At 40.0% G+C, this 12,677-nt stretch overlaps 1 protein-coding gene across 5 annotated transcripts in view; it reads right to left on the bottom strand.

Annotated features, from left to right (window-relative positions):
* MAGI1 (membrane associated guanylate kinase, WW and PDZ domain containing 1) overlaps nucleotides 1–12,677 on the bottom strand; it is a 627,930-nt gene that overhangs the window by 257,255 nt on the left and 357,998 nt on the right. For all 5 annotated transcript variants that reach the window (XM_038772794.1, XM_038772795.1, XM_038772796.1 and 2 more), the window contains exon 2: nucleotides 2,407–2,523. In XM_038772794.1, coding sequence (XP_038628722.1) covers nucleotides 2,407–2,523 — 117 coding nt within the window. The remainder of the gene's footprint in view (nucleotides 1–2,406; nucleotides 2,524–12,677) is intronic.

The raw sequence follows: 12,677 nt of genomic DNA, 5'->3' as shown, positions 1-12,677 counted from the left end.
CTAGAGCTACAGGCTATTCTTTGGTGTAGTTGAGGACAAAATGGCTCCTAAAACCCTCACATAGTGGTTCCTAGATTCCAACACCCTCTCTTTGTTGCTGATGGTTGGCATTTATTGAGCACTGATAGTGTTTTCCACTTCCACCGTGAATGAATTCTGATTCATTTCTATAGGAAAAATCTTAGCCCTGGTATTAGCAGTGCCATATCAGCCACTGGTAGTTCTGGCATGCTCAGTTTGATTGACCTTGTGCTCTTGTGGAATGTTTACCACATAATCAGTAGGAAATTCCATTTTCAAAATACAAGACTTCTTAATCCATTAGCCCTAGAGATTGGTCCAGAGCTTTGGATTTAACAGTCACATGAACTAAAGAATCATGATATGTAAGTATGCGGCTAGATTAATTGTTAGATCTAACACAGTATTGCAAGTCACCCTGATTTCGGGACCTTCAATATGGCTCAGTTGTGTAGTTTTAACATTACCGCCACATCCGGAAACAGAGTCCTTTCTGAATCTTTTCACCATTTAGGAAAGGAATATAAAATGCTATCTTATGAATGAGATTTCTCTCTCAGGAGGAATAAAGTTTCTTGATAAATTAATCACCTCTCCTAGTACTCTATCTGTGACACAAATGAAATGTGAATATAGATGGAACCATACATACAAAAACTAAATACATTTTTCAGTCTTCCTTAAAAGGCTAAAATCATTGTTGCTCCAATTCCTAAATCAAAGCCTTTGTTAAGCTTAAAATCAAGCAGTTTAGCTCACAGTCAAATCCAATAACTCAGGGGAAAGAATCAATGGAAAGCACTTCAAAATGTAACCTTGGCATCCCAGCAAATGCTTTAACAGAATTATGTTCATTTGCCTCATTCCTAGATTCTTAAATTGGAATTTAAGTAGGAAGGAGAAGAAAAATCATGTAGGGAAGAATCATGATTCTGCAGCAAATGGACTCTGCAGAACTCCATTCAAGCTACAGCCCTGCAATCTAATGGGAGGGATCTCTCTGAAAAAACTCAAACCAAATGGAATTTTGCAGCTTAAGACTCTAAAAGACTAAGAATATCTACCAAAACAAAGTATTTTTTTTACCATGAGTCTTATTCAGCTACAGCACAACTGGGAAGCTGTACTAGTGAGCAGCCCTTATTGAAATCTAAGTTGTTCAACAAAAGAAAATTAAATAAAATTTGGATATCTAATTCTGACCTAATCAACCTGATTTGAAAGATTTGACAAGCCAATGGTCCATCTAGCCCACTATTCTGTTTCCTGGATCAATCAATCAATCGTATTTGGAAGAGATGTGATTTTAATAAGGCTTTGAAGGTGGGGATAGTATGATAGCCATCCTCTTTGACATACGGTCTAATGGTTAGGGATGTTCCATCTATACTCATCTTTCTCCTCTACAGCTCTAAGTACCTGTTAGAGATGTAGACTGCATCTTGCCTGATTTGCTTGTATCCACCCCAGAGCTTAGTACAGTGCCTGGCACATAGTAAGCACTTAACAAATACCATAATTTATTTACTTACAGTATCCTATTATTAAGTCCTTGTCCATTAATTTATTTTACTACCCACCCCACCCTCACCCAAAACACACTCCTCACACAACCCCCCACCATCTATAAGAGATATTACATTGTTTGGGAGAGGACAGTAAAATTCCACTGAAATTAACCATTTTTATTACTTCCAAGTGCAAGAGCTCTCTAGGGATTAGGATATGGGGGCCTAATCCAACCCAGTCTAAGTCCAAAGGTCTTGGTGAAATTTGGGATCTGGTCCCCCCAAACCCAGATTTAGCAGCCACTAGCCTGGCGTGGTAGACTTCCTAATGGGGCAGCACAGAGTGACTCAAAGACTGCAGAGTATGTTGCTCTGCTCACTCTTGGAGGTCTTGTTCATCTAAGTGACCCCAAACCCCAGAAACACTATTCCCTCCATGCCACTGAAAGAATGACAAACCTCTCATTTTTGACAAATGCAGGGCCAAGATACATCCAGTATACACTGAGACATTGCCATTTGGAGTAAATACAACCTGAGTAGATTTGAATGGTTAATTATAAGGACATCTGGAGGAGATGCTCCAAATCCATTCTGCACACTTGTGAGTGGATTTACCTCAGCACCAGCCCCACCCAACCCTGAAAGGGGGAAAAGAACTGGTAAATGGTTGGAATGAAGAGAGGAAAGGTATAAAGCTCATTGCCTTCAACCATTAGTGTAATTGTCATCCTTCAAAGTGGTCTTTCCTGCTACTCAGCTGTCTTCAATTGACACATCTACGGTTGCCTGTCTAGATCACTTGGTTGTCTTCTACAAATCCCCTCTGTTTTTCCTTCCACCTTACCCAGTGAGGCATATAATTCTGAATACTTACAAGGCACAGCATGGCGATACAGGTTATCTCTTATAGTCTGCTGCAGTTCATGATCGGGGGATCCTTTCTGAAACCGCTGATTGAGAAAGTGTCTCAGATCTTTGTTTAGTCTACTTCCTGCAAAGAAAACAGACTTTAGATCATATCCAAGATGAGTGCTGGAAAATAATTCCACCTAAATTATCACATAGTAATTGAATCTTTTGGTGTTGGTTTTTCTTCATAAATAAGCACAAGCCAGGCTTCTTCTTCTTCTTTTTTTTTTTTTACACCAAAAGACTTAGGGCATCTGAGTCAAAACCTAGATGTAAGATCAGGAGGTCAGGACAGTGAGTGTCCCCCATAATACTGAACCCTCAAACCAGGAGCTAGACAATTCTGCATAGCATTTGGTAGTGGAAGTAGTAACTGGGTTGGCTGTTTAAAAAACTCTCCACTTATTCGAAAGTATCTACATTTACACTGTTGACATTTACTGAGCATCTACTCTGCATTATTTTGTCTCCCATTAAGAGAGCTACATTTTCATTCATTCCTGGCATTAACATCCTTTGTCCCGTAAAAATATGCATTCTCTCCATCACCTCCACAAGAAATAATCCCTAGATAACTCCCTATTTTATTTGACTGCCCATTGGTTCCTTCAGCTGCTCTTAAAACAGCTTGCAATTTCTCACTTCATTTGTTCAATTCAGCAAATAGAGAAGAAGCAGATGTCATAAGAAGGCAGTCTACTGCTACATCATCTGGGGAACATAATAAGAATAGCAGGCATATAAGTATTACAATCCAACTAAAAACTGATTACTCAAAATTTTGTCTGTTGAAAGAATAGTACTATCAGCTGAGTTCATCAGTCACTTAGGCTGCTGATACATCCAAAGGAAAATGATCCTCACTGTGATAGTAAAGATTGGCAGAGACTGGTTAGATCTAATTTACAGACAAGAAAATTGAGAATATGAGCCCCATGAAGGACAGGGACTATGTCCAACCTGATTAACTTGTACCTACCCTAGCCCTTAGAACAGTGATTGACACATAGTAAGTGCTTAAAAAATACAATAAAAAAAGAGACACATAGATTCTTACAAAGCCAAGAGGCTAACATGGCCCATGTTTTCAGGTCCTCCTACCATAAATCATCTTTCTCAGATGTGACGCATAGAGTCCAACCTATGTAACAATGATAATAAAAATAATAATACTTGTGGTATTTGTTAAGCACTGACTCTGTGTCAAACACAGTACTAAAGCACTGGGGTCGGTACAAGATAATCAGGTCAGTCACAGGTCCTGTCTCACATGGGCTCACAGTCTGAGCAAAGACAGTACATATAAAGCAAGATTCTGATATAAGAATAGCCTATCCATGGAACTTTCTCATATAAGCACTATACAAATACAGACAGGCAATAGTGATAACCGGCTCATCCCATGGGTTTTGCATAAACTAAGAATGAAGCAGTGGAAGGATGTGGCCTTGAGTGAATTGGCCAATGGTTTGGATAAAAAATAAATAACACTCTCTTTTTTTTTTTAAGAGTGACTGAATCCACCCAACATCCATCAGTGTCCCAGGGGTTCTGGATGGGGGCTAGGGTAGCCACGTATAGCCATTCTGGACACAGAGATGCAGGTAGCATCACACATGCTATGCCAGGAACACAGTGTAATATGATGATATCACAGACACCATAAAATTTCACTCAATTCCAGAGTGAGTCCCCCACAAACACACTCCCAACTTGTTCTAGATCCTTTGTATTTTCCTCAGGTAGGTCTCAGAAGGCAGATAACCTTAAAGTAGTTCTGAAATTCAAGTTGTGTTTCCTCTGTGAAGAAGTGTCCTTAACAGCAGCAGCTGGACCTGGCTAGAGCTGAATATGTGAAATAGAAGCCAACATGATGCCGGGGAGGATAAAAGGCAACAGAAATCTAGGACTTTTGTCTCAACATCTGGCTCAGATTTCCCAAGGGTGGAAGGGTAGAAGAATCACTCTGGACTGAACTGTGCTAGAGTCAGTTATTTATTTAGTTATTCATATTAATGTCCGTCTCCCCTCTAGACTGTAAGCTCGTTGTGGGCAGGGAATGTGTCTATTTTAAGTGCTCCGTTAATATGATTGAACGAATGGAGTCTTATGCATGTAGCAAAATTTTGAACCTTGTGAAGCCAAGTTCACTCCAGTCCCAGATTGTGTTCAGACGAACAAGACTGCCTCAACCACTGCTTACTCTAATACTGACCCTAAAAAGTGCTAAAACAGACTGAAAGCAGGCCTGACTCAAATTGGAAGTGAGTATGGACTTGCATGCTGCCATATTTTATTTCTCTATGCAGGCCTTCTGTGTCACCAATACCTGGCTCCTCAAACTCACTGCTTCCTCTCTCCTTACTGCTTTCTTTCCTTTGTTCTGTTCCTTCTAGGCTTTTAGAGCTGAGTTCGTTTAAAATGTCTTCCGATGGATGAAGCTTAGTGAATCCTATTTTGAGTTTTCTTTCTGCATATGCCCAGAGCTGCCCTTATATAGATACACATACCTCTCAAAACAGTACTGGAGGAGAAAGGCAGAAATGAATAGATATGTGAGATTTACTTCCAACTTTCAAAATTTAGAAGAAAGCTTTCCTATTCAGTTCCCTTGAATTACATATATACTAGGGTAGCCTGTATTCATAGGTCAGGATTCCAAATGAGAATAATATACACAGCGAAGATTTCTGATGCAAAGATGGAAAGTCTACATGGTCTAGGATCTAATATCAGAAACCAAGATGGTAAAAGGGCAGAGTTAACCCTGCTGCCTTTTAAAATTTAATCTGTGTTGCATGATATTTGAGAGGAAAAGAATCCTCGACCTTACCATTTGGGTAAAAGTACTGTAGTTTTGGCATCTCATCTAAAATTAATTGCCAATTACTCAGGGGATATGTCTATAAATCTTCTAATTGTCAAGGGCAGCGATCCAATGAAAGAATAAATTGCAAGAGTGAAAATCTGTCATATTTTCCTGCCTTCCAACTTCCCTAGAAATCTGTTAAAAAAAAAAAAAAAAATATATATATATATATATATATATATATATATATATATATATAATGTATATATAAACACAAAGAACACCAAATGGGAGAATGGAATCTTTTTTCAGTAAAAGTTCAGGTGTTTGTTTTTGTTTTTTTTTTAAGTGAACTTTGGTTTCACTAAATAACTCCAGTTTTTTCCATTTTCTAACTCTCAAATGGCTCCACAGTCTTCTATAAGGTAATACCTCCTTAATCTGCATCCATGAATCAATTAGTAGTATTTATGGAGTTCTTGAGGGAAGAACATTATATGAAATATTCAGGATAGGCATAAGAGACGTGATTCCTGCCCACAAAAATCTTACACTCTAATAAAGTGGAATGGTCCAGAATGGGGTGTTGGTGAAAGAACAAAGTGTCACATCACCTGTTCTGGTTTGAATAGTTTCAAAGAGGGTGCTTTGTTTTGTTTTTTTTCCAGTGCCAAGTCAAGCTTCCTAGACCAAGGCCTGGGCTGGGATGCCTGTCACAGTCGTGCATGCAAGGGAGAAGACTTGGTTCTGTTGCAGCACCAGCCTATGTCCAAGGCTGTGATGCAGGTGCTGAACTGGTGTGCCTGGCAGCTCTCGGCTCCCACAGAAAGCAGGTATGGCACTGTGCGGGGACTGCTCCTTGGGGAAATGCTGGCCCAACTCTTTCAGCTGCCAGGTTAAGCTAGAGTCTTGCTGTCGCAGTTTGAAAACCCTTGCCCCATCCATATTCTCCTCTGCTTCATACCTATAACGCCTGATCTCACAGAGCAGCTAGACAACTTCAAATGCCCTGTTCATTCATTCATTCATTCATTCAATTGGGTTTATTGAGTGTTTACTGTGTGCAAAGTACTGTACTAAGCACTTGGGAGAGTACAATATAACAAGAGACACACTCCTTGCCCATAACGAGCTCACAGTCTAGATAGTCATCAATATGAATAAATGAATAAATTACAGATTTATACAGATATATACATATGTGCTGTGGGGATGGGAGGGAGGATGAATGAATAATAATAATAATAATGGTGGCATTTATTAAGCATTTACTATGTGCAAAGCACTGTTCTAAGCACTGGGAAGGTAACAAGGTGATCAAGTTGTCCCACGGGGGGCTCACAGTCTTAATCCCCATTTGACAGATGTGGTAACTGAGGCACAGATAAGTTAAGTGACTTGCCCAAAGTCACACAGCTGACAATTGGTGGAGCCGGGATTTGAACCCGTGACCTCTGACTCCAAAGCCCGTGCTCTTTCCACTGAGCCATGCTGCTTCAGAGCGACACAAAAGGAAGTGGGAGAAGAGGAGAGGAGGGCTTAGTCAAGGAAGACGTCTTGGAGGAGATATGCCTTCAATAAGGCTTTGAAGTGGGAGAGAGCAATTATCTGTCTGATATGAGGAGGGAGAGCATTCTAGACCAGAGGTACAATGTGGGCTAGGGGTCAGCAGTAAGATAGACAAGATGGAGGTAGAGTGAGAAGATTAGCATTAGAGGAACAAAGTGGGTGGGCTGGGTTGTAGTAGGAGAGTAGTAAGGTGAGGTAGAAGGGGGCAATGAGATTAAGTGCTTTAAAGCCAATGGTAAGGAGTTTTTGTTTGATGTGGAGGTGGATGGGTTCATTCATTTATTCAATCGTATTTATTGAGGACTTACTGTGTGCAGAACACTGTACTAAGCACTTGGAAAGTCCAGTTCAGCAACAGAGGAAAGATGGTGATGCCGTCAACAGTGATGGGAAAGTGAGCAGGAGGACAGGGTTTGGCTAGGAAGATAAGTTCAGTTTTAGCCATATTAAGTTTGAGGTGATGGAGGGACATCCAAGTAGAGAGGTCTTGAAGGCAGGAGGAAGTGTGAGCCTGCAGAGAGGGAGAAGATCAGGGTTGGAGATGTAGATTTGGGTGTCATCAGCATAGAGTTTATAGTTGAAGTTGTGTGAGTGAATGAGTTTTCCAAGGGAGTGGGTGTAGACGGAGAAAAGAAGGGGACCCAGAACTGAACCTTGAGGGACACCCAAGCAGTGGGGAAGAAGCCATTGGAAAGTGAACAGCTGAAGATGGCAGTTAGGGAGGGAAGTAGGGAGGCAGCAAGTATTCCCCAGCCCCAGTTCCAGTATGAGTCAATTTGTACTTTTAACTCCTAGGAAACAGCCACACAACGACTTACAGATCGGAGGAAGATCTGCTTAGATAGTAGAGTATTTAAATCAAAAGTGCAATGGCATTTTGTGAATGCAAAAGTGCTGAGGTGATTAAAAAGTGCAAAGATGACAGTTGGAAGGATGTAAGCTGGGAAAAAACCTAATCAGGAAGGGCTTCCTGGGAGAGATAGGATTTCAGGAGTCCTTTGAAACTGGGGAGAGGAGAACTGGCAGCAGAAATGGAGTTCCAGGCAAGAGGAAGGACATGAGACCAGGAATGGAGGCAGGAGGCTTGGTAATGAGGTACAGTGAGAAGGTGATCTTGGAAGAAATGGGGAGTGTGACCTGGGCTATAGTAAGAGAAATAAGTGGTTATGTAAGGAGCTGATGGAGTGCCTTAAAGCCAATGGATAAGTGTTTTTATATGTTACAGAGAGAAAGAGGTAAACATTGAAAGCTTGTGAGGAAAGGAAAGATGTGTACAGAATGATGATCCAAGCAGTGGAGTGAAGCATTGACTAGAGAGAGGTGAGGCTGGAGACAGAAACATCTATGAGGAGACTGATACTGTTTAGACCATTTGGATGGAATAGGAAGGACAGATATAGGAAATGTGGCCGGAAAAAAAAAAATCACAGGATTTAGCAACAGCCTGAACGTGAAAATTGAAAGAGAGTGAGGAGTTAAGGATTATGCCAAGGTTGCAGAATTAGAAGTCAGGTGGATAATCGAGGGAAAGGTTAGGTGGAAAACAGGATTTGGGAGAGAAGATTTGGAGTTCAATTTTTAACCTATTGAGCTTGAGGTACCAACAGGATGTCTAGATGAAGATGCCTTACAGGAAAAAGGAAATGTGAGAAAGCAACTGGAAGGAGAGATCGAAGCTAGTGTGATAGATTTGAGAGTCTGCTGCACAGAATGATAGCTGAAACCATTGGAGTGGATCATCATCATCATCATCATCATCAATCGTATTTATTGAGCACTTACTATGTGCAGAGCACTGTATTAAGCGCTTGGGAAGTACAAATTGGCAACATATAGAGACAGTCCCTACCCAACAGTGGGCTCACAGTCTAAAAGGGGGAGACAGAGAACAAAACCAAACATACTAACAAAATAAAATAAATAGAATAGATATGTACAAATAAAATAAATAAATAAATAAATAAACAGAGTAATAAATATGTACAAACATATATACATATATACCGGTGCTGTGGGGAAGGGAAGGAGGTAAGATGGGGGGATGGAGAGGGGAACGAGGGGGAGAGGAAGGAAAGGGCTCAGTCTGGGAAGGCCTCCTGGAGGAGGTGAGCTCTCAGTAGGGCCTTGAAGGGAGGAAGAGAGCTAGCTTGGCGGATGGGCAGAGGGAGGGCATTCCAGGCCCGGGGAATGACGTGGGCCGCGGGTCGATGGCGGGACAGGTGAGAACAAGGCACAGTGAGGAGATTAGAGGAAGAGGAGTGGAGGGTGTGGGCTGGGCTGTAGAAGGAGAGAAGGGAGGTGAGGTAGGAGGGGGCGAGGTGATGGAGAGCCTTGAAGCCGAGGGTGAGGAGTTTCTGCCTGATGCGCAGATTGACTGGTAGCCACTGGAGATTTTTGAGGAGGGGAGTAACATGCCCAGAGAGTTTCTGGACAAAGACAATCCGGGCAGCGGCATGAAGTATGGATTGAAGTGGGGAGAGACACGAGGATGTGGATGAGCTACCCATGGGACTGAGTATAAAGTGAGAAGAATAGGGGACCCAAAACAGAGTCTTGAGAAACACCCACAGTTACAAGGTGGATGACATAATAGGAACCCATGAAAAATGCCCATTCTAGGATAGGAATAGTAGAAAGAAAAGAGGACAGTATTTAGATGGTACAGTGGGATCCAAATATATCAAGATAATTTCACAGTACTTATCTTCATACCAACAGGACATATATGTACATAATTCAGGCTATATACACATAGAGAAACAGTGTGGCTCAGTGGAAAGAGCCCAGGTTTTGGAGACAGAGGTCATGGGTTCAAATCCCGGCTCTGCCAATTGTCAGCTGTGTGACTTTGAGCAAGTCACTTCACTTCTCTGTGCCTCAGTTACCTCATCTGTAAAATGGAGATTAAGACTGTGAGTCCCCCGTGGGACAACCTGATCACCTTGTAACCTCCCCAGTGCTTAGAACAGTGCTTTGCACATAGTAAGCGCTTAATAAAAAATGTATACACAGAGCATTCATTATATGTCTATCTATATGTATACACGTCATATACATATATATATATATATACCTCTGTGTATATTATTATTATTAAGTTCCATTGAGTCACTTCTGAGTCCTAGCGACTCCATGGATCTACTTTCTCCAGAACATCCTGTCCTCTGCCATAATCCACAACCTTCTAATGGTTCTTCCATTATCGTTGTGATGGTCTCTATCCATCTAGCTGCTGGTCTGCCTCTTCCACGTTTTCCCTGGACTTTTCCTAGCATTAGTGTCTTCTCCAGAGAATTAGTCCTCCTGATTATGTGTCCAAAATATGCTAATCTGAGTTGAGTCATTTGGCCTTCCAAGGACCACTTTGGTTTAATTTATAACTTCAGGAACCGGTGAATCATCATCGCTGTGTTTGCTACTAGAAGTGAAAATGGTTCCTTGGTGGCTTTATCGTTCTACTTGTGGCTGATTGAAGTGAGTCCTCCGGGGCTGTGCCGCTAATGCTCGGAGTCACTGGCCTTGGCCTTCCAAGGACCACTTTGGTTTAATTTGCTCCAAAATCCATTTGTTTGTTTTTCGTTCAGTCCACGGTATTCGTAAAAGCCTTCTCCAACATCCAATCTTCTCTCTGTCCACTACAAATGTGTTAAAACTTCCAGTTGTCATGATATTCGTTTTCTTGACATTCAAATATAGCCAATGTTTTTGCTCTGTTTCTTAACTTTTAATAATAAGCCCTTCAAATCTTCTGCACTTTGTGCTAGTAGCACTGTATCATCAGCATAACTAAGGTTGTTTATATTCCGTCCTCCAATCTTTACTCCCTGTTCATCTTCAGCCAATCCTATACATATATATGTATATATATATATATATATATATATACACACACACACACACACATAACACACACAGCTGCACCCCAGTATCTGTAGCAAATGAACATTTTATTTTTTGTTTTGTTGTAATGTTCCATCAAATAATTGGTAGGTACTAAACCTTGACTATTCTTTATTAAATGTTACTGAACCAGAAATCACAAAATAAATCATTCTTTGGATCATCCAATGCTAATGAATACGTTCCTTAATAAAGTCTACCTAGACAGTAGCAAATCTAAAATAACTAAAAAAAAAGATGATCTTTAGATAACCGCATATTCAGATGATTTTTGCTTTAGTTCAGTTTCTCCTAGATGTCAAAATGTTAAATGTAATGAAGTTTTTAAAAAATGGTTTGTACTATGAGATAATAATGCAAGCAAATCTGTGTTGGGTCAGCATCTCTGATTTATAAAGAATGTGAACATTATTGGGATTTTCCTTCAACATTTATTCTAAATCCATAAACAAATGATCCATTTAGCAATCACTCACAGAAAGGTAGAAGCATGCTTTTAAATCTGACTTTGGAAATATTTGATAAAACAAAATTCCACCATGTTATCATTTTCACCACTTTATTCAAGAATTCCAATTCCAGACACTGTTCTGGGAGCTAAACGGAAGCCATTTTTATCAGCGCTGTCGAGCTCACACTAATGAGCTTTGAGCAGGATAGTGAATCACTTCACAAAAACTGGTTTCTCTCCTATAATGCAGTAATTTGTTTCTTTCAATCTCTCTGCCCATAAGAGCTTGTGAATTAGTAGTATAGACCTCGGTAATAATTAAACTTAAACAAATGAGGGTGAATGTCATTTATTATCCTTTCATTATTAGGTGTGATATGAGCCACACCATTTGCTACAGATGGAACTATATTGCTTTTTTGTCTTCATATTTGAGAGCCTTATAGTATTAAATCTTTAGAGCTATCACAATGAGTTTGGCTAGAGCTTTTGGTATGAATAGGGCATGTGGATGTACACTTTTCTCACTATCATGAATTAAACATATGTCTTATCATAATGTCATGCTCTGAAAATTCTACCACCAAACGAAAATAAATATCCACAAATGAGGTTGATATAAGGTCAAAATAGCAACAGCATGTTTTCAAACTGTGATAAATTATTTGCTGTAATGAAGAAATGAACCATGAGACTGTGTCTAGTAGCAAGATCTTCTCTTTTGTTCCATATTTTTACTAAAATTAAAATTGAAAAACCCAATGCTAAATCTGGAAATAAATTATCCCCATATTTTTCAATCAATCAATGGTATTCATTGAGCACTTACTATGTTCAGAGCACTGTACTAAAAGATTGGGAAAGTACAGTACGAGTTGGTAGTTAGAATCCCTTCCCATGAGGAGATTACATACTACAAGAGGAGGCTAACATTAAAATAATTTACAGATAGGGGAAATAAGGATTGATATATAAGTGCAACACAGAGTGGAGGGTGGGTAGGGGAAATGAGGGCTTAATCTGGGAAGGCTACAGGGACACTTCTGGGTTACTTCCTATAGAAAATATTAATTTTAAGCAAGTGGGTAGGCAGAATAGGAACTTGTGTGATCTTACATGTCCTAACTGTTCCATGAAAAAATGAGGTTCTTGTCTTTCACACTCCTATCATACTGTCATCAATTGTTGGGCACACAATAACACTTGAAAGGCAGAAAACAAATAAATCTGCATGTCACATGGTTTTAAGCAGGTGATAATCTCATCAGTTTAGCAAAGACCAGATTCATACCAGTGGTACAGAGATTGTATCTTTCTCTTTTTAAAAAAAACAAATGATGAAAATCTAGTTTGGTGATAGAAAAGACAAAGGATGTTTTAGAAATTGAAGTACAATGATGAAAGCAAAGATGTAATTGTTTACAGTTAACTGCTCACACAGATGGACATCCTAGCATAAAAACCTTTGGTCACGTTTCAAGAAACCTTTCTTATTTCCTGTCCTCCT

The sequence above is a fragment of the Tachyglossus aculeatus genome, chromosome X1 (assembly GCF_015852505.1).
Source record: "Tachyglossus aculeatus isolate mTacAcu1 chromosome X1, mTacAcu1.pri, whole genome shotgun sequence".
In the NCBI taxonomy this organism is placed as follows: Eukaryota; Metazoa; Chordata; class Mammalia; order Monotremata; family Tachyglossidae; genus Tachyglossus; species Tachyglossus aculeatus.
The sequence above is the reverse complement of the archived record's forward strand: the minus strand, read 5'-3'. Positions and strand labels throughout refer to the sequence as shown.